Raw genomic sequence first — 21,378 nt, 5'->3', positions numbered from 1 at the left:
ATGACGACTAAATACCCTTACATGTACTCAAAGATGTTTATATATATAAAGAACACAATCTTTTATCATAAATAGGCCGATAATATAGTGAGTCGCAGTATTTTGCAAGTTTTAATTTCTGTTTTTATTTCTATCAAATTTAATCTTTATTGAATTAGCATTGCCTCGCTTTCGCTTTTCAATTAAAATTACTCAATAATTTACCTTGGTAACAAAAACAGAGAATTTTGTTGTTTCTGATGTATGTTGAATTGGTGTACATCAAAAATATAGATAATTAAGATAAATTTCAATTTAAATGTTTTTATAGTATTTTTAATATAAATTACAAATCGCCTAATTTGTATAGAAATATCAACGAAAAAGAAAAACACTGCTCGCTGTGTACTTATTCTCTACTTATTTTGTACCTCTCTCTCTCGCTCACTCTCGCTTATTTCTTTATCAATTGCATATTATGTAAATGTTGCTCTTGCACTCACCTTGGTATGCAATTGGGCGGTGTTCGATCGACTTCCCAGGCGGCGAAGAGTTTCATAGGCACCGGCTTTTGTCCGTTGCCTGTCATATTGCTGCTGATGACGCCGCCACCACTGAGGCCGCTGGCCGTGCCCGACGCATTGCCCGATGCAGCGCCAGCGGCAGCTACGTTGGCTGTTGCCGATGCTGTGGCTGAGCCGCCGCCACCGCCACCGACTCCTCCACCGCCGCCGCTGCCGCTGCCGCTGCCACTGGCGACAAATTTATCCATCAATTTTGACGATTTGTCCACCATCTTCATGGTGATTTTGTAATTATTGTTGTATTATATTGTTGTTTCTTTGGTTGTTGTGTGTTTGCTGTTAATTTCTGTTGTTGCACATTATGAATCTAGTAAAAAATATTGTTTCACATAAATTCCAATACACGTTATGTATAATATAACTAAATTTATTCGAGTGTAGCGTTTGAAGCGTCGCAAACTTTTGTTCTATTGTCGCACACATACATATACATAGATGTGTATATATATTTATTTATTTAATAGTAAAGAATTTATATTCTCCGCTGCAGCAATTGGGCGGCTGCTGCTGTGGGGCGCGCCAGCTGCTGGCTGCTGGCTGCCTGCTGTGCTGCTCGCCCTTAATGTTCAAAAAGATGCGCTTCGTGGTATACACAGAATCACGACGCATCCAAAACCGAGAAGCAAGCCGACCAACAGAAGTGAGATGGGGAGGGGTACACGGAACGCGAATAGGCAGAGGCAGCAGCAGAGGCAGAGAGCCAAATACGATTGCAACTGCAAAATTCACACACACACACGAACGCTCACTCACAGAATCAATAACACGATTTTTTGCTGCTACCCAATATGAATCTGTTATAGAATTTTACTGATTTCCCGGAGCAGCTTAGAGATGTGCCTGCTGCACGTACGCGTTGTCTGCTATTTGACGTTGGAGAGCCCGAAACAACCGTCATGCTCCAAAGTAGCCGTGCAAATGTCGCGTTATAAATTTCTCACAGTCACTCGTTTCGCATGCTGAAGCCAGAGTGCGCGGAGGAGAGAGACAGAGTGAAAGAGAGAAAAATTCAGTGAGCAGCAAATCCGCTGCTGGGGCGCGTCAAGAGCGCAAGCGGCAGCAATAACAATGTGCGCACTCCCCCACATACAATCACACACACTAGCACAAATTCGAGTACGAGCACTCAACAACGTTGGCGCTTTTGCAAATTTCGTGTCCGTGTTAGGCTTGTTCGTGTGTTTATTCGCGCATTTTATGCTCTCCTACGCGCGCATAAACAAAAGGAAACAAAAGGCCCACCAATTGCACGCAAGTGTGTTGGATGCATGTTTGTGTGTGTCGACATATACATATACCCGCAAATGTATGGAAAGGAAAGCACATTGGGAGTAGCAACAACAACAGCGCCTTTCACAACATTTAATTTGAATTTGAGTGCACACCGTTGATGTTTTAACATATAAACTCTCTCATGTATTATTTATTTTATTTACCACGATTAATTCACCAAAAAATCGCGGAACAATCTACGACGTCCGCCACTCATTCAGGCAAACACATACTAACAGCAATAAACTAACACATAGACAACAAACACTTCTTAACATTTACTCAAATGTTATTAACAGTGACCGCAAATTTCTTTTACTGAAACGACACAAAGTTGATTTTCATGAATGCAAACATTTTTTAGCAATGCAATATATCTACTAATATTTAATAAACAGTGTTTAATTGAACAAAAATGTTTAAAATACGGATGTCGTTTGAATGAAGAGCTATTAAACAGACATCAAATCATTGCAACTTTCATAAATAAGAACAGAGGAAACATTTTCCAACACTAAGTTTTATCGATAACTTCTTGCTGCCAGGGCATCAGCAGTCTCATCTGTCATAATTAATGTAAACAAAACTGAATTATCCGGCGACGAAAAGAAATCTTACAAATAATGGCCGATGTATGGGACATAAAGTCACTTAAAACAAAGCGCAATACTCTGCGCGAGAAGCTGGAAAAGCGTAAAAAGGAACGGATCGACATACTTTCTGACAAACAAGAGGACCAGTCCAACCCAAAAAAAGAGCTCGGTAAGCGACGAGCCGGCAACAAGTAAATGCGTTAAATATTAATATAAATATCATATTTTCAGTTGAAGCCGATGTGGATGTACAGAAGGCTGTACTTCAGACACTCAGCGCTAGCACTCTCGTCCTTCCCATTGTCTCAACGCAAGTGGTCGACAAAGTCGGCTCCCTGATGGAGAAGCTTCCAACGATGGAAATGGTCAACTTTATACTTGGGAAGCTAGCCAATCAGGGCGCAATTGGTATAAGGAATGTCACAATTGGCACAGAAGCGGGGTATGAAGTGATTTCCGTACAAACCAAGGAGTTGTTGGAAATATGCGACGATATTAACGACAGTTGCCAGCAGAATGAGGAAACGGATGCGAAGCGAAAATGTAAGCAAATGCTTGTACATGATTGAGAATATATTGATTAATATAGAGCACCCAACAGTAGAATCTGGGCAGGATGACGAGAACGATGATGAGCAGTTGCAGCGCAAAATACAAAAAGTGGATTCAGGAAGCGCTCGCAAAGAGTCAACCAGTCTGGATGCATCGGATGACATCATGATGCTGTTGTCCCTGCCTTCAACACGAGAGAAGCAAAGCAAACAGGTCGGCGAGGAGATACTCGAATTGCTGACCAAACCGACGGCCAAGGAGCGCTCCGTGGCCGAAAAGTTCAAATCCCACGGAGGTGCACAAGTCATGGAGTTCTGCTCCCATGGAACCAAAATCGAGTGCCTCAAGGCTCAGCAGGTAGCTAATGAAATGGCAGCAAAGAAGAAACTCGAACGTCGCGAGGAGAAAGAGCTGCGCAATGCTGTCGCTGCCGATGGAGCCATTGCCAATAGTAGCAAGCTAGTCAAGCTGAGTTCCGAGGATGCCGAAGATGGCGAGATCATAGCGGAGAACCTAAACAACTGTGAGGCCGACTCGCAGGAGTCCACAGATGATAGCGAATCCTCCGGTGACTCGGACAAATGCACAAAACTGCACTTTAAGAAAATCATTCAATCCCACACGGACGAGTCGCTGGGCGATTGCAGTTTCCTGAACACCTGCTTCCACATGGCCACTTGCAAGTACGTGCACTACGAGGTGGATACGCTGCCACATATCAACACGAATAAGCCGACGGATGTGAAGACCAAGCTCAGCATGAAACGAAGCATCGACTCCAGTTGCACTCTCTATCCGCCGCAGTGGATTCAGTGTGATCTTCGATTTCTGGACATGACGGTGCTCGGTAAATTCGCTGTCGTCATGGCCGATCCCCCATGGGACATACACATGGAGCTGCCGTATGGCACCATGTCGGACGACGAGATGCGTGCCCTAGGCATACCAGCACTGCAGGAAGAAGGCCTGATATTTCTATGGGTAACGGGGCGTGCCATGGAACTGGGACGTGATTGCCTGAAGCTCTGGGGCTATGAGCGTGTCGATGAGCTGATCTGGGTGAAAACGAATCAGCTGCAGCGCATCATACGCACTGGCCGCACCGGTCACTGGCTGAATCACGGCAAGGAGCACTGCCTGGTCGGCATGAAGGGCAATCCGACAAATCTGAATCGCGGCCTCGACTGTGATGTTATCGTCGCAGAGGTGCGCGCCACCAGTCACAAGCCAGACGAGATCTATGGCATCATTGAGCGCCTCAGTCCGGGCACTCGAAAAATCGAGCTCTTCGGCCGACCGCACAACATTCAGCCAAACTGGATAACGCTGGGCAATCAATTGGATGGCATTCGCCTAGTCGACCCCGAGCTAATTACCCAATTCCAGAAGCGTTATCCCGATGGCAACTGCATGTCGCCCACGGCGGCGGCAGTGACCGCGATTAAGAACTAAGCAAATATACGGACAAAAATATAATTCTTATTACAACTTTTATAAATACTAGTATGTTAAGATTAAAGTAAATATTTAAACAGATTTTATTGCTCATTCTGGTATTTTGCGCGTATTTACAAGTGCCGTTGGCGCCAAATGAATAATGTGTATCTATGGGCTATAAATAGGATTGGCATATGTATATATATAAATGTATAGAGATATATATACACGTAATCCATGTATTTGTTTATATATATAGAGTATATAGAACGGCTAGTTAGATACGATCTTAATCACAGCATTGTATGCGTGAGAGATATAGACGATTGCTAATGGGCATAAATATATGATGTAAACAACTAAGACTTATGGGAGAATACAGAGTTAAGTTAATATTATACATATACTATATGTATGCTATCCCTGTGCCCTGCAATACCCTCTCGCCTAGCCATTGTCCGTGGATCAGCTTAATATATGTACACTAAGGTTTTGACATGAAAATGGAAAATCTTCCTTTTATCAATCCACTTGAAAAGTTTCACGCGGCATTTTCAACCAAAATTTTGATAATGTAACGGTTTACAATTAAAAGCGTTTGTAATCCGCAGTTAACATAAATTACATAAATTTCTGAACATTTGTGTGTTTGTGTTGTGGGTGTCCTCCTGGGCAGTTACCGCCGGTCCTGAAAATCCTTAACGAGAGTGCGTTCCAGTTGCACTTATCGCCTTTAGAACTATGAAGCCCAGCACCGTGGCGGCGGCCACGCCCAAGCCAGCTTTGAGCCATACCTTCGGATCCTCAGTCATCAGTCCGAATTGTCGCAAATATCTAAGAGGATGTGATAAGACAAATTGTGCATGAGATACAGATACTAAACAGAATTGAAAGATGGTTTTTAAAGGAACTAAGTATATTGTCGAATGCTCCGTACAACACATTTGCAAAGCGTGTGTTAGGTGTATGAGTGCGTGAGGTTTAGAATGATCGCAGCGCATGTTAGGAATATAGTAAAGAACCCAGACAGCGTTAGTAAATATTCAAGTCAGATGTATAACACTTACGCCGATTCCCACAGCTGTACCAACCTGTGCTTGTAGAACAGTATCCAGGCGGCTTGAAAGCGCCTACGGAGTGGCAGCAACAGCGGCAGCACAGCATATATCCAAGAAATCCAAGATCAGAGCAGCAGCAGATTCCATAAGCATTAAGGATGCACAATACATCAACAAAACATAACATGAACACCAAACAAAAATCGTAGTGGGTAAGTGGAGGGGAGGGAATAAGAGAAGATAATAAAAGTAATAATATATATATAGCCATTAATCCGAATATGTCAAAAATGCCAAGTGCCCAAATGATCTGTGTTAACCCAATGAGCGCTCTAATGGCCGCAACCCAAATGGAAAAGCATTTCAATACTCACGGAAAGGCCGCCATTGTGGCCAGCTTAGTGTAGAGCTCCTTTTTGTTGGTCTTCAGGCTGAAGAGATGGGGCGGGAGCAGCTTGTATTTGTCGCAGAACTCCGCCGGCTGCATTAGATAGTCCTGGCGACGCTCCTCGAGATCACACTTGGTGCCCACAATCATGACAGGAATTTTGCTTTCCGCAAAGTATTTAATGTATATGCGGGCCACATACTCGAAAGAGCGCGGATTGGAGGAATCGTACACCAGGCAGGCAACGTCGCAGTTCACCTCCTGCGGCTGCAGCGGATCGAGCGCATGCCGCACATCGATGTCACGCAATATTAAATGCTTCTCCTGGCCATACACCTGCACCGAGTTGATGCAGTGCACCACATTCGTCTTGAACTCTTTGCCCAGCAGCTTGCTCATGTCGTCAATGAGGAAGCCGCGGCACAGTCCGGTCTTGCCCGAGCCCTTGGGTCCGATCACGTGGCACTTGTACACGGACCGACTGCTCTGCCGCTTGGCCAGATCAATGCGACGCTCTCGCGTCACATGGATGGCCACCAGTTGGCTGTCGTTTTCGTGTACATTGAAGCCCAAGTAGGCCAGATACTCCATGGTTTTGACCACATCGATCAGGGTCATCAGCGTCCAACGGCACAGCCAACCGTGCAGTGTGACCCAGCCGCAGTCATTGGTCGGACACGACTTGCGTATGTCCGTCGAATAGGACCAGGGCGGCGATGGGCAGGTGCTGAATAGCATTTTGTGCTCTTCCGGCGACAGCGCGCCATCGCCATCGCGATCGTACCGCTCGAAGAGCGCAATCAAAAACTGTTGACCGCGATGCGATAACTCCGTGCTGCTGCCCGGCGGAATCTTCAACGCCGGCCGCAAATACTCCTTGCACATCTCCAATTGATCGTTGTAGCCAAATCGCCGCAGCACCGCCCACGTTGTCTCGTTGCGTCCACGCTGTATGAACAGGCAATGCAAAAAGAGAAATCCCTGCAGCGTCACGGCATCATTGTAGATGCCATCCGGCACGTTTTTCTGTATCACGGACTTCACCTCATCCAATATTTGTGGCTGCAGCGGCGTATTAAAGCAACGCCTCTGAAAGAGGTTCAGCTCGTAATCATTCAGCAGATTGTCGCTATCAATATCGCATATCTTGAATATGCGCACCAGCGACTTTTTGCAGGCAGGCGTCAGCTGTAAGTGTATTGCAAGGAAAAGTTATCTTCAGTTAGCCAAAGGTTAAACACCAGCAAATCTCTCTCTATATATATATATTAATTCTATTGTGCACAGAGTCCCACAAAAAACATTTTTATTTAGTTGCTTATATTGCATTCTGATAAAAATAGCTCTCAAGGCTATGTACATATGTATGTACTACGTTATGACTACGTTGGTCTGGAACGAAAAGTTAAAAGAGTCTGGAATAGTTTAAGCTGAACAACCAAAGAGTAAGCTGGAATTAATCTAGCGTTACTCTAGCTTACTTTTTTGCTGTCCTTTATTGTGAGTTGTACTTTGGATAGGGTGTTACTTATCTACTAAAATTTTCAGTCTTAAGGTTCTATTGTTTTTGCATTGTGCAAGCTTTATTAAAGGGAATTCAGTCTAATGTAGCTTACCTTTTAGTGCGAACCTACTCTCAGAGTTCAGAATGATCTCTAGAAACCAATCTACTTATCTATCGATTGCCGATTATGAGAATTTATATTTCGGAAAAGTTGCCTACCAAATACAACTTCGGACTAATCAAGTTTACGTTTTCGTGAGAAGCCTCGCAGCAGCAAATCTGCTATGGGCATTATCTCAACAACTGAAAATTCCTACTTATCTAATCGTCCATTATGTAGTCTTATTTTGTGACATCTTCCAATCAAACTCTTCTGTTGTACCCAGCCTTAAAAGATATTCGGAAAAATCTAACTTATATTTTAGTAGGAAGTTTCTCTCGTAGATGGAAAATATCCTCGAAAATTGAGGCTGTTCTAACCTACATTTTGGTCATCATGAGGTGGAGTACTATTTAGGTTATCACAATATTCGGACTAATCAAGCTTCGTGTCTTCACTTCCATTGCATAAACTTTATAATGAATTCGGACTATTCCAGCTTACATTTTAGTGGGAAATTTCTCTCGCAGGATCAACTCGAATTTGGAAATAATTATTATTCAACTAACAACTAATGTGGCTTACATTTTGCTCCTCCATGATGTAGAGCGGTGAGGTGGGATGCAGCACCGCCTTTTGTGCGTAGTAGAACATTTCGGAAATGTTGTGCAGAGTCTTAGCGGAGCATTCAACACAGCTCTCAATCTCCGGATAGTCCTCCATGATGGCCAAAACACTGTCGATGGTTGAATACTCGATCAAATCAATTTTGTTACCAACTAAGACAATTGGCTTGCGCGCCACATCGGGCTCGCCGTCTGTGTTTGTACTGCTGCTGCTGCTACAGGTGGAGCGGACTAGGGGTAGCCAGTGCGATGTTATACGATCGAGCGAGTCGTCATCGTCCACGGCGTACACAATGCACACGACGTGCGCTTTGTTTATCTCGGCGGCCAGTGCTTCATCGGATTGCTCAACGCTCGAAAAGTCAACGATATTGGTGGGCACTTGTTCGGGAGTCACGTTCGCCGGTATTGTAATCTCTTCGGCTCGAGGCGGCACCTCCTCGGGATACTCCTCGCTGACCAGGGACAATATTAACGACGTTTTGCCAACTCCAGCATCGCCGACAAGCAGAATTCTCACATTTTTGCGCTGCGACGCCGTGTATTGACCCATCACTCTTCCTTATTATCTTGTTGCTATTCTCTATGTAAGTACACTACGTTATCGCTTTACGTTTCCGTTTTCAGCAATTTTGGTTACTCTCCCTCTCTTTCTTGTGGTTTTAGGATAATTTAAAGATTTTGTTATGCAAAAACCGCAGATACAACCGAGACGGCAGCTGATTTATAAAGACACGCGTATCGATACTTCAATACATCGAAATTTTCAAAGCGACAACAACCCTAGAACAACCCATGTGGTGCTGCCGGACCAATTGTCAATTTGAAAATATTTTAATTGTGTATGGTGTTTTTTGCATTTGCTGATCTTTCAATCGAACTTTTCTAATTTACCAAAGTATTATTTCGAAAAACATAGCGTTTACTGCCTTTCTGAAGTTTTTCCCCCCCAACATTTTCAAATCGTTAGAACTGAAATGATGTGGCAACTACATCAGCGGAGACGGAGAAAATTTGTTTTGTGAGTTGGAAACGGCACAAAAAAAACGGCGCTCAATAAATTTACATATAGAAAAATGAGAAATAACAATTAACAACAAAAAGCGCGCGTCGTGTGTTCCGTTTCAGTTTATTTCAGTTTTCAGTACATTATTTAATTGCGTAGTCTTTTTGGTTTTGCTGTCTTTGTGTCTGAGCTGTGGAAGCTATTGACTGTGTGAGAGTGAGAAAGAGAGGAGCAAAACTTCGCTTCTCTGGAGGTGGGGGCGGAGGGTGTTGTGTTTGTGAAAAGAGACTCGTATAGAAAAACAGTGCTGCGGCTCGGAATCAATATCGATGGTACGCACCAAAAACCAATCGTCGTCATCCAGCGCCAGCAGCAGCACCAAGTCGCCGGTCAAGATCAGCGGAGGTGGCAGCAGCGGAGCCAATCGCAGCCGCAGCTGCAGTGAAGCATTAATCGATGACGGCAAAACTAGTTCGAAATTGTCGTCGAATCGTCAACGCGCTACAATAACAGCAACAACAACTACATCCACAACTCCGGGCAGTTCACCAGACGACGACACCACCGATGCGGATTTGACACCGACCAGTGGATACGGGCCAAGAGGCGGCACTTCGGTGCACAAGCAAAACCTCTACGTTGTTTCATTTCCCATTATATTTCTGTTCAACGTTTTGCGCTCTCTGATTTATCAGCTGTTCTGTATTTTTCGCTACTTGTACTGTGCGAGCACAAAGGTGATCTATCGCAGTCCGCATCGACGCGACTGCAACATCGAGATCGTTGTCCAGAACTCCAAGGAACAACAGTCTATAATTTGTCCATTGGAGCGGAATACGAGCGACGGCATTGAAAAGGCCCAACAAGCACTGCCCCAAAGACAACGCGCGTTGCTCCCATTAGAAATGGCAACCAATCGAGGCGGCAGCGGTGGCTACTCCCCGGGCCCCGGTGATCCGCTGCTGGCCAAGCAGAAGCATCACCATCGACGCGCATTCGAGTACATTTCCAAAGCTCTCAAAATCGACGAGGAGAACGAAGGTGAGTAGGTATTCCTTTCATGGGGTTGCTTTGTCTTGGCCCCTTGGCTGGCTGCTGGAGTGGTGTGCTTTATGAGTCATCAGACGCAGCGCGCGCTTTGTTGTCATACTTGTTGTATAAGCTAGAGGTGAGCGTGTCTCTCGTGTTACACGCTGCAATGGGAGCTAAAACTGTTTACATAAATATATACTATAGTAAATATTTCTTAAAATTAAACCAACTTAATGCTAAGCATTGGCTACTGTTGGGTCTTCGGCTTGTAGTATATATATATATATTGATTAGTTTTGAATATGTTCGTATGCATATATTTTAATTCTTAATTTTTTATTCAAACAAGTTTCTGCTACATTTAGTGGCAACGTAATTTGATTTAGCATTTCCCTTTATTACACGTTATTCAAAATTCGTGTTTCCCTAGATAAGCTGTGATATTAAGTCGTGTCACGGAAAAGCACGCGCTCAACTCTAATCGCATTGTCGTTGAGAATCGATACTAGCAAGCACACACAGCCACACACACGCACACATATGTGGATCTATGTTATTGATACCTGCTCTTTCCCCTTTCAGGCCACAAGGAGCTGGCCATTGAGCTGTATCGCAAGGGCATCAAGGAGCTGGAGGATGGCATTGCTGTTGACTGCTGGAGCGGACGCGGTGATGTCTGGGATCGCGCCCAGCGCTTGCACGAGAAGATGCAAACTAATCTCTCCATGGCACGCGATCGTCTGCACTTTCTCGGTAAGTAACGGCTGGAGGAATAGCTGCATCCGCGAACCACTTCAATCGTAGTGTAATCTTTTATTTTGTTATTTGAATTTTCTTTTGTTTACTTTTGCACCTTTGTTTGTCATTGTGTTTGCACCTATTTTTTGTTTTGTTTTATTGTCCCCCCGGCCCCGTCCAATCGCATCCTCATTCCTCAGCTTTGCGTGAGGAAGATTTGCAAATGCAACGTTTGTCCCTGATGGATCCGCCAAAGAACAAGCAGCAGGTCACATCGAAATTCAAGCAACCCATGCTCGTGGGCCAAACGAATAGCAAAGCGACGGCCGTTGAGCCGCCAAAGATAACAATGCGCAGCAGCGGCTATGGACCCAAACCCGTCAGCGGCACGGGGTCCAGTGCAGGCACCTCGAAAGCCTTGCAAGCGGGTAAGTGCCGTAACATTTAATGCGACTGCAACAGCCGCAGCAGCAACAATGCTAAATACTAAAGCACCGCCCAGTCAACAATAAGAGACAGCAACAACAACAAGAACTATCAGATCAACAACGACAGCAAGCAATCAAAATCAACATTTTCCTCACTCTCTTTCGCTCTTTCGCATTTCCATCACAAACGTGCACTGCATGAATTTTCATTTTTACTTTTGAATTTCGAATTTTGATTAGTTTTTGTCTGATCTAAGCTAGTAAATTACGCCCAGCAATAAGCAGTTGCAATTCAGTTACTAATTGAAGTCTCAACTCTAGCATCTGGTCGCAAATTAACCATTGGCAACAAGCGCCCCGGCAATCTGGCCGTCGCTAACAAGTCACAAACGCTGCCGCGCAATCTTGGCTCGAAGACGACCTCCACATACGTGGGCGCTGCCCTGCAGCGTCAGCCGGGCAAAACGGCAGCGACTCCACCGGCTGTGCGTCGCCAATTCGTAAGTCTCTCAGGTCAATCGCATTAGCTCTATATAATTCATATCTATCTCCCGCAGTCATCGGGACGTAATACGCCGCCGCAGCGCTCACGCACGCCCATCAACAACAATGCAGCCAGCGGCAGTGGCAGCGGCAGCGGCGCCAGCACGCCCATGATAAGTGTAAAGGGTGTGGAGCAGAAGTTGGTGCAGATCATAATGGACGAAATAGTTGAGGGTGGCGCCAAGGTGGAGTGGACCGATATTGCTGGCCAGGATGTGGCCAAGCAGGCGCTGCAGGAGATGGTCATATTACCATCCGTCCGTCCTGAGCTCTTTACAGGTAAGCCGTAACACCTTTAATTAGTCTCTGCAACAGTTTTAACGCTTTCGTTTTTAGGCCTGCGCGCACCTGCCAAGGGTCTGCTGCTGTTCGGACCGCCAGGTAATGGCAAAACGTTGTTGGCACGCGCCGTGGCCACCGAGTGCAGTGCGACATTCCTCAACATCTCGGCTGCCTCGCTGACCAGCAAGTACGTGGGCGATGGCGAGAAATTGGTGCGCGCTCTGTTTGCGGTGGCTCGCCACTTGCAGCCATCGATAATATTTATTGACGAGGTCGACTCGCTGCTCTCGGAGCGCAGCAGTAACGAGCATGAGGCGTCGCGTCGCCTCAAAACTGAATTCCTGGTTGAATTCGATGGGCTGCCAGGCAATCCGGAGGGCGATCGCATTGTTGTGCTGGCGGCGACCAATCGTCCGCAAGAGCTGGACGAGGCTGCATTGCGTCGGTTTACCAAGCGTGTCTACGTATCGCTGCCCGAGGTACAGACACGCGAACTACTATTAAGTCGTCTGCTCCAGAAGCAGGGCAGTCCGCTGGATACGGAAGCTCTGGCACGTTTGGCGAAAATAACCGATGGCTATTCGGGCTCCGATCTAACCGCGCTGGCCAAGGATGCCGCCTTGGAGCCCATACGTGAACTAAACGTGGAGCAAGTCAAGTGTCTGGACATCAGCGCTATGCGCCCCATCACCGAGAAGGATTTCCATAATTCGCTGAAGCGAATACGCCGTTCAGTGGCGCCGCAAAGTCTCAACTCGTACGAGAAATGGTCGCAGGATTATGGCGACATTACCATTTAGTTTGGTTGCGTTTCGTATTGTAATTCCTTTGACGTTCAAATTTGTTTGTTTATTTTTTTTTTTTCTTTGGTGAAACCCACCCAACTACAGATGCTTGGCATATATGCCCAGCGGGCAGTCCAAAGCTAAACACAATTGCAGAAACTAGGCCACCACGCCCACTTCTCCACGTCCATGGCCACGTAGGCACACACAGCTTTAGAGGCCGACCCGAACGTATTGTGATGTGAGTGACGGAATTTAAATTTTGTTGTGTTGCTCGTGCTGCGTTGCACTTGCAACGTGCAGCATGCAACCGCATTAGTTTTCATCATTGACTCGTATTTTAAATAATTTTCAAGAGCGTTTCATTAGGAGTTTAGATTTTATCTTCGTAGTGTTTAATTGTTTTCACGATTTTTGTTGATTTATGTATGAATATGGAAATGTAATTGAAATCATTTGTTTAACATTTCTCTCATACAAGTTGAGTGTATTTAGGATATATGTTTAAGAATATTGTACGAAAAATTGTCATTCTAAGTTTTCTTTTAGTAATGCTATGTTAAAACACGGTGCCGAGATCATAGTACATGTGAATTATTAATAATAAGCGATACTGTCAAACATATTACTGCAAACTATACTCATTGATTTGTCTTATTCAAGATCTGTATACTTATTGCATTAGCATATTAAGAATATTTAATTTATGATTTTTTCCTAACTTCATATTATTCAATAATACTTTTTGCAACTGCTCACGAGCATTCCATGTAGTTGAAAATTGTTTATTATATTTATTTAACTTGTTTAGGGGCTCAACAGCCTTACTATATACTTCCAATTGAATACTTAGCCTGTTATAAAGTTTATGCCATAGACACTACCATTAAAATAATAAAATTTGTTTTTAGTGAACATCCAATCCTCAACTATAATTACACGTAATCGTAGATATAAGCATAGCCCTAAGGTAAAAAGTGCATCGATTCACAAATACATGAGTGTACCGATTAGATTTTAGTTCCTTAATTAATGTACAATAGCTTATATATTTATATTTTGTCGTTTGTTTACATTTCACGGAGCTCCGTTTATAGATGCCTACACGCTTACACACAGATATCATTTATAGAATCGTTACCAAATTATTGTACCTAGAATTATTTCATTTGCTTACGACGCTAATTAACAGCTTTATGCAGCGCCGGACCATTTCAGTTGTTTAGCGCCCGATCGCCAGACACAACAATCCAAAAATATTACATAAGCTAATGCGGAAAATAAAGAAAAAAAAAAGATTTAAAGAAAATATATATATTTTAAAATTTTTTATGGGTGGTTAATATTTCAAATGATCAGTATTTATAATCCGCAAAATGATGAAACTAAATTTAATATTGCTTATAATAAGCTCTGCTGTGCGGCCAATATCAATGAGGTATCGATGGTATTAATGGGACTACATCAATTTTTTTACCCCGAAAAGTTTGATATTTCGGTTTCAGATAACATAGTAGTATACATATACTATACTATAGTATATAGGATAGAGCCGTATAGGTCCCGCAGAGCACGCAACTGACTCTGACATCGTAGTTGCCGTAATATAGGGCAGGCTTTGCAAATATACAATAAATTATCCCTTTGCACTAAAAATAAATTAAATATAACAGAATATACAAGTATTATTCTTATATGCAACTGTGAGGCAAAACTTTTCATTGAAATTCTGGTATGTGTCTTGGGTAAACAGGGAACAGTTTAATGTATAAATAACAGCAAAAGACGATCCAATATTGTGTGTGTCGGGTAAGAAGTTGGTCAGCTTAGGTATAAATTCTGTGTATAATGAAAATATTATACAAATTAAAGCAACGTGCCAAATGTATAAGCAATGCTGCTTAGAGGTAACGAAACAACCAATTAGGGAAACTGAATTTATTATTTATTTATTGACAATGCTATTAAAATTTCTGATCAAAAGCACTTTACGTTATTTAAGATTTGGTTTCGATTCAGTATAAATTTTTCTGATACCCACCAGGCCTGGGCGGCTGAAGAAATGCTGCAGCTGCTTCCCTTTATATAGGGCGACTTTCACTCAAAGCGTAAGTCGCGCTCAAATGTTGAGGCCGGCGCCAGGTAGGGATCGTTGCAGCCGACCTTTAAGTGACCAATGGGAGCACTCTCTGCTACTGCAAGTAGTAGAGCTTTAATGGGAACATTCTTTGCTGCTGTATTCAGTCTAGCTTCGTTTTACTTAAATATAAATGCCAAATGAGTACTGCTGCATACATATAGACCACTTAAATAATCTTCTGTAATTCTTTTTCGTCCATTGCTGGTTTTATAGTTCTATTAAAAATCTCATTTTCAATACATTTATATCACTTTCAAATAAGCTAGATTCCGTCTGCTTTGATCTGTTGCAGGTCGATTAACAGAAGGAGCTAGGAGAGTTTGTGCATGCCTTTTATGCCTTTTCTAGACGTAGGAGGAACGGCACATTACGTCAGGCATAAAAACTGTTCTCAAAAATTAAACCACATTCTTGGCAATCTCTCAAGCAACAGACCATGATATCGATACCAAGCACACTCTGCTCTGAAAGTAAATTTCTTTTAAAAGTTTATAACTATCGATATATACATGTATGTTGCCGATATGTCGATAGAATTTGCAATTTACTATATTGTTAACGGGCACACTGTTGCATATGCACGTGTAAATAAGTTATTTGTTCGTGTTATACAAACTCGCTAGAAATGGTAAGTAAATATATGCAAAGATATTGTAATCGCTATTAAAAACAATATTGACTTTTAGCGTAAGAAACAGACAGATGAAATACCAGGCTTTCCGTCATTGGAACAAAGTGGCACCAGTGGCGGCAACGATGATATTCTTAAAACCAAACCTAAATCGAAAAAGAGCGGTGGCTTCCAATCGTTGGGTTTGGGATTCGAGTTACTGAAGGGTATAACTAAACGTGGCTATAAGGTGCCCACTCCCATTCAGCGAAAAACCATTCCATTGATTTTGGAGGGACGCGACGTTGTTGCCATGGCTAAAACAGGCTCCGGCAAAACCGCCTGCTTTCTAATCCCTTTATTCGAAAAGTTGCAACGCCGCGAGCCCACTAAAGGTGCACGTGCCTTGATCCTATCTCCAACGCGAGAGTTGGCGGTGCAAACGTATAAATTCATCAAGGATCTCGGCCGATTTATGGAACTGAAGACGATCCTAGTGCTGGGCGGTGATTCCATGGACTCGCAATTCTCAGCCATTCACACATGCCCAGATATTATTGTGGCTACGCCTGGTCGATTCCTGCATTTGTGTGTGGAAATGGATTTGAAGCTAAACTCAATAGGTAAGCGTCCTATCCATATACCTAATATGCCGATTGTAATTTATACCGGATCTATTGTAGAGTACGTGGTCTTCGACGAGGCAGACAGGCTCTTCGAAATGGGCTTCGGCGAGCAGTTGAACGAGACGCTGCATCGCTTGCCATCCTCGAGACAAACGGTCATGTTCTCGGCAACGCTGCCAAAACTTCTGGTTGAATTCGCACGGGCTGGTCTCAGCGATCCTGTGCTCATCCGTCTGGATGTTGAGTCGAAGCTGCCAGACACACTATCTCTTAAATTTCTTTATTGTCGACCAGATGATCGCTACACTGCGTTGGTGGTGCTGCTAAAATATGTGATTCCTCAAGAGGCTCAGACAGTCGTCTTTGCCGGAACACAACATCACGTCGAGCTCATTTCATTTGTGAGTCAAATCTAATTCAATCTTAAATGCAATCTCTTATTTTGCTTCCCTTTCAGATACTTACTCATGCGGGCATATCAAATACCTCAGTGTATTCCAGTTTGGATCCAGCTGCCCGTAAAATCAATACTGCTAAATTTGCCAGCAAAAAGGTTTCGGTTCTCATCGTCACAGATGTGGCTGCACGTGGCATTGACATACCCAGCTTGGACTATGTAGTAAACTTGCATTTCCCTGGCGTGCCAAAGCTGTTTGTGCATCGCGTGGGCCGTTGCGCTCGTGCCGGACGCACTGGCACAGCCTACTCTATATTCTCCACAGACGACACAGCTCACTTGCTGGACTTGCACTTGTTTTTAAATCGGCCGTTCAATATCAATGATAACGCATCTATTGGCACCATACCACAGGACTTGCTGGAGGAGGAATACCTGACCGTGAACGAAATCAAGAAGAGCCATCATATAGTAAGATGTTTAATATATAACCTATAGTATTATTTACTTTAATATAAATTTAAATTAATAGGCAGGCGTATTGCGGACAAGTGAAAATGCATACAAGAAGTACTTGAGCTCGCGTCCTACAGCATCTACAGATGCGAATGCTCGTGCCAAGAAGATCAAGTTCTTTGCTTTAAAGACACTCGAGGACTTCTTTAACGCCGCGCCTGTGCTGGAGCAAGCTGCTAAAATTTCTGGCCAGAAACTGGATGATGAGTCTAGGGCCGATGTTGCGGAGTGCGAGCGTAAATTGGAAAATGAAAAACACGATATCTTAGTCAAGATGCGGAACTTCCGACCGAGTGGTGTAAGTTGTACCTGCAACTAGCCAGAATATCTTGATATATAATCATATCTATTCTTATTAGACAATCTTTGAATTGAATACGACTCAAAAGTCGGTGCCTTTTGTTGTTATGAAGGACAAACGTTCACATCACACAGAAGTCATTGAAAAGTTTCGCCAACAACGCGCTAAGGAGGACATCGATGAGGTGCAAAAGGTCGTGGATGCCCAGAAGCCAAGCACCATTTCAACAGCTGATGATGAGTCGATTTCCAACACATTTAAAAAGGTCGTCGCGCCAAAAAAGCGACAGAATATGGATGCTCTATACGCTGACAAGCCTAAGAAGAAGAAACGCAAAGTGCAAGTCAAGGATGAGGAGAACTATGTGCCTTATCAGTCGGCAGATAAACACACCGAAGATGGCCTCGCCATCAACTCGTTCGAACGTCAAGCACGGAACGCCGAGTTCTCTGTTTACGAACGCAACCCAGCACAGGATGTGAAGCACAAGCCGGGACTCAAGAAATGGGATCGAATCAAAAAGAAAATGGTCTCCGTTCAAGATCCGCGCGCAAACAAAATACGCACAGAGTCCGGCGCTTGGATACCCGCTTCGTTCAAGACAGGTCGCTACACCGAGTGGAAGGAGAAGTCGAAGATCGAGGAGCAGTTGCAGCGTGAAAACGCGGGCAGCGACGACGAGAACTTCAAGCCGCTGTCTCATGCGCAACGCTATCCTGTGGGCCGGCACGCTCGCTACAATGCCAAACTGGAGTTGAAGAAGCGCATCAGCGGAAACGACAAGGAGCTGCGGAAGCCGGAACAGATTGTAAAGTCGCGAATGCGTCTGGAGTTCATCAAGAAGCGTCAAGAAGAAAATATCGCCAAAAAAGCTGAAAACCGCAAGCGAAGCATGCGTAAAAATCAGAGGCCAAAAGCAGCGCCACAGAAGAAAGCCGGCAGCACCAAGAAACGCAAGTAATCCCGGATGAATAGGCAATGGAATATTTTTTAGATGAGCTGAAATAATCTGATAGCTGTACATAAATAAAGACTATACTTTTATATGCCTAGCGATCATTGTTGCCACAAAATAATTTCTTTTCCAGCACTCTTGACACTCCAGCATGAACTATAAATACATCCTGGAGAGCTGGCCTCCAGATGTAGTGCTAATTTTAACGCATCCGCTTACGCCCATCCGTTCACTTGAAGTGCCTGGCACTGAGCCTTCGTCTGTCAAGTCAAGCAATTAGCGGGTGCTGGAGAACATTTTCCATATCTCGGAGAACGGAATCGAAATCAGTGAGAGCCGCATGGATAAGTGATTATCATACCACAACAATTTACGCAGTGTCTGTCGTAACTGAATTGAGTGAGGGTTGAAACTCTGAATACCTGGCACACGTGCACCCACCGAAACCCCAAGCTGCTTAAGTAATTTATAAACTGTGAAAGCAGAGTGAGAACTAAATAAATGAGTAAGGCAGTGGAAGGAACGCTTCCTATACCAATTTAGCAGCTTAACAATAAATGCGGATGCGCTAAGTAGAGCAAAGAAAAATGGAATACATCTAGTTTTGAATGTCTTACGGCAATCTGGCTAACACCCACAATTAACGCAAAAGGCCTGACCTGAGGTTAAACAAGCGAGCGGCAAGCCTGTTGTATCCCTGCCCGAAACATGACCTAAATGAGCATTTAGACAATGGCCCAGAGTGTGCGTGTGACAAACGTTAGCTTGTTGCTGTACGTGTGCGTATACATATATATGCGAGTGTGTGTGTGTGTGTGTGCATGTGTACAATACAATTTAACAATTCCAGGAAAGCCGATTGTTAGGGTGCGTTACTTCGGCCACACCTAGAGTCGAACTCCAAGCCCAAACTCTAACCAAATGACACGCACATTCATTCGATGCGAGGAGGACTAGGGCAAATGCAAACTCGTGCGTGTGCGCATCTCTTGCAAAACATTAGTAATTACTTTGTGCTTAAAAGTCCTATTTTTTTGGGTTTATATATTAATGAAAATCAACCCGCTGTCAGATCACTCATCTCCGTCTAATAGATCATTGACTCGAAGACCTCTGCCCGCATTACCAGCAGCAGATGGTGTCAGAGTCACGCTGAGCGCAAGCCACAATTTGAATGAACCCACTGTTGCTTGGCCCACCACCCTTAGGCCCGGCTCATGCATGACTGTACTGATTACTGCAGATGGGGGTGCATGCCATACATACAAATATATATATGTATATACATATATATTCAATGCAAGCCAGGGTCACATGCTGCCAGCGGACGTCTGTCTATCTGTCTGCCTGGCTACGTAAGTGTGTGTGTGTGTGTGTGTGTGTGTGTGTGTGTGTGTATGTGCTTGACAAACATCCATATATGCAGCAGCAACCCTCTGACACACTTCGCGTCACTCATATTTCATGCTGTTGGACTCGAAAGACTTTACTCTTCACACCCCCACCCCATCATTTAATGGGAGTGGCACTACGAATGCCTGAAAGACCATGAATAATCGAGTTTCCAATGCAAACAAGACACTCTGGCATTGGTTCACACGTGTTTGTATTTTTTAAAACTGGATTCCTTATGCTATTTCATAGAACATTATGTTTATTCTCTCGCTTTATATTACTATTGTGTTTTTATGCTTATTCCCTTAATGCTGTAATTTCGCAATATTTCCACTTCGAAATAGATTAGTACACTATTAAAGATATTGCTCCAATCGCAGGCCACGCCAAAGATCGGGCAACCAGCAGGGCGCACCCAGAGGGGTCGTCAGTGTTTGGATACACCTAAAATACCTGGACAAAATGCATGGGGAGAATAAATAGTGTCTCTCTCTTTAATGTGCGCATATATACATTTACATATATATTGTATATATTTAGATGGACTTTTAAATGCCTCTTGCATTCCATAAGCATATTTTGAGAACTTAAAGTGGAACACAAAGAAGTTGAATTCACGCCCAAACAGGCAGCCAAATGTCGCCCCTCTTCGATGTGGAGCACATCGCCTTCAGTTTGGGGAACTCTAGCGACTAAAAATACCCACATTGGGGGATGCTCCCCATCTGTAAAGCCAGAAATTCCTGCTTTGCAAGTGCAGTGCCGTTAGCCTTTTATCGCGCTGTTCACAATTATTTCTTCTTAGTTTTTGCTTTATGGGGCAACGGGAAGTAGTTCTTGGTTTATGTGCGCGCCTTCACATCAAAGTTGCTTCCCCTTTCATTTACTTTTACTTAACATTTGTCACAACTAAATGTGTTCCCAAACCTATTCGCATCACAATATACCCTGGAATTAGATACAATCATTTTATGGAATGTGGTTGCCTCTTCTTTCTATAGAGAGAAGCAATTTTCCCTCCTACATCCCCCATCACGTTTCGTTGGCCAAAAGAATCTGGCGCCTGGCCTACATTAATAAATTAGTCAACAAATTTATGATTTTCCCCCTTCTAACATATGCAAGACTATGAAGACAATGAAATTGTTTGTTCGACGCTGCATTTTGCATATCTCCATCTCTTTCTTTTGTGTTTTTCAATGAAACACAACAGATGTAATCGCAATTTTATTAATTTCTCAAGTGGCTGCCCGCTGTCAGAGCGACTCCCACTCTCCTTGACTGCTTGGTATATCTTGTCCACATGTTTACAATCAGCCATCGTCTAGGTAGGTAAGCTTATTGAATAGACTTCATCCATAGGACAATGGAGTAAAAAGATATTTCTCAACAAGATGAGATCTCTCTTTGAACTTTCAATAATTTAAAATTAAGTTTAAAGTTTGAGCTTGTAATTTATGTTTATACTAGCTGGCCCGGCAAACGTTGCATTGCCCTCTATATTATTTCTAGGTAAAAAATTGTTGAAAGC

The 21,378-nt window shown here is 43.6% G+C and overlaps 5 protein-coding genes and 1 long non-coding RNA gene across 11 annotated transcripts in view; 3 read left to right on the top strand and 3 right to left on the bottom strand.

Moving 5' to 3' along the window:
• KrT95D (phosphofurin acidic cluster sorting protein KrT95D) overlaps window positions 1-2,134 on the bottom strand; it is a 39,950-nt gene extending 37,816 nt beyond the window's left edge. The window contains exons 1-2 of one of the 3 annotated variants that reach the window (XM_089473616.1): window positions 2,000-2,134; window positions 483-870 (exon numbers count right to left, since the gene is read on the bottom strand). In XM_089473616.1, the coding sequence (XP_089329742.1) occupies window positions 483-781 (299 nt within the window). In that variant the 5' untranslated portion in view covers window positions 782-870; window positions 2,000-2,134. Of the gene's footprint in view, window positions 1-482; window positions 871-1,316; window positions 1,465-1,948; window positions 1,967-1,999 lie in introns of those variants that run through there. The other 2 variants (XM_089473624.1, XM_089473620.1) reach the window with 2 other exon arrangements.
• Window positions 2,040-4,516, top strand: Mettl3 (methyltransferase like 3). Its single transcript, XM_018000130.2, has 3 exons — window positions 2,040-2,597; window positions 2,660-2,971; window positions 3,030-4,516. The coding sequence occupies exons 1-3, from the start codon at window positions 2,459-2,461 to the stop codon at window positions 4,430-4,432; spliced, it is 1,854 nt and encodes a 617-aa protein (XP_017855619.1). The 5' UTR covers window positions 2,040-2,458; the 3' UTR covers window positions 4,433-4,516.
• Window positions 4,495-9,022, bottom strand: Miro (mitochondrial Rho GTPase). Of its 3 annotated transcripts, none has more exons than XM_018000126.2 (4): window positions 8,053-9,022; window positions 5,850-7,051; window positions 5,485-5,547; window positions 4,495-5,251 (listed from the first exon to the last, which is right to left on the bottom strand). In XM_018000126.2, the coding sequence occupies exons 1-4, from the start codon at window positions 8,644-8,646 to the stop codon at window positions 5,116-5,118; spliced, it is 1,995 nt and encodes a 664-aa protein (XP_017855615.1). In that variant the 5' UTR covers window positions 8,647-9,022; the 3' UTR covers window positions 4,495-5,115. The 3 variants fall into 3 exon arrangements, with proteins under 3 accessions (XP_017855615.1, XP_017855617.1, XP_017855618.1); XM_018000128.2 differs by having other exon boundaries at window positions 5,509-5,547; window positions 8,053-9,019; XM_018000129.2 differs by lacking the exon at window positions 5,485-5,547.
• Window positions 9,023-9,091: 69 nt separating this feature from the next.
• spas (spastin) lies at window positions 9,092-13,532 on the top strand. Of its 2 annotated transcripts, XM_018000123.2 has the most exons (6): window positions 9,092-10,140; window positions 10,714-10,884; window positions 11,070-11,297; window positions 11,619-11,797; window positions 11,855-12,119; window positions 12,177-13,532. In XM_018000123.2, the coding sequence occupies exons 1-6, from the start codon at window positions 9,429-9,431 to the stop codon at window positions 12,920-12,922; spliced, it is 2,301 nt and encodes a 766-aa protein (XP_017855612.1). In that variant the 5' UTR covers window positions 9,092-9,428; the 3' UTR covers window positions 12,923-13,532. The 2 variants fall into 2 exon arrangements, with proteins under 2 accessions (XP_017855612.1, XP_017855613.1); XM_018000124.2 differs by lacking the exon at window positions 11,070-11,297.
• Window positions 13,300-15,466, bottom strand: LOC149270686 (uncharacterized). Its single transcript, XR_016270972.1, has 2 exons — window positions 15,168-15,466; window positions 13,300-15,102 (listed from the first exon to the last, which is right to left on the bottom strand). It is a non-coding gene; the product is annotated as an uncharacterized LOC149270686 (long non-coding RNA).
• Window positions 15,467-15,523: 57 nt separating this feature from the next.
• On the top strand, window positions 15,524-18,541 carry LOC108609097 (ATP-dependent RNA helicase DDX54). Its single transcript, XM_018000789.2, has 6 exons — window positions 15,524-15,675; window positions 15,734-16,280; window positions 16,341-16,684; window positions 16,741-17,151; window positions 17,213-17,494; window positions 17,556-18,541. Exons 1-6 carry the CDS (start codon window positions 15,673-15,675, stop codon window positions 18,456-18,458), a joined length of 2,490 nt encoding a protein of 829 aa, XP_017856278.1. The 5' UTR covers window positions 15,524-15,672; the 3' UTR covers window positions 18,459-18,541.
• Window positions 18,542-21,378: the final 2,837 nt, after the last annotated feature.

The sequence above is a fragment of the Drosophila arizonae genome, chromosome 2 (genome assembly GCF_054131065.1).
Source record: "Drosophila arizonae isolate 15081-1271.41 chromosome 2, UAZ_ARI_1.0, whole genome shotgun sequence".
Lineage (NCBI taxonomy): Eukaryota > Metazoa > Arthropoda > Insecta > Diptera > Drosophilidae > Drosophila > Drosophila arizonae.
Note: the sequence above shows the minus strand (reverse complement) of the source record. Positions and strands in the feature narration are given on the sequence as shown.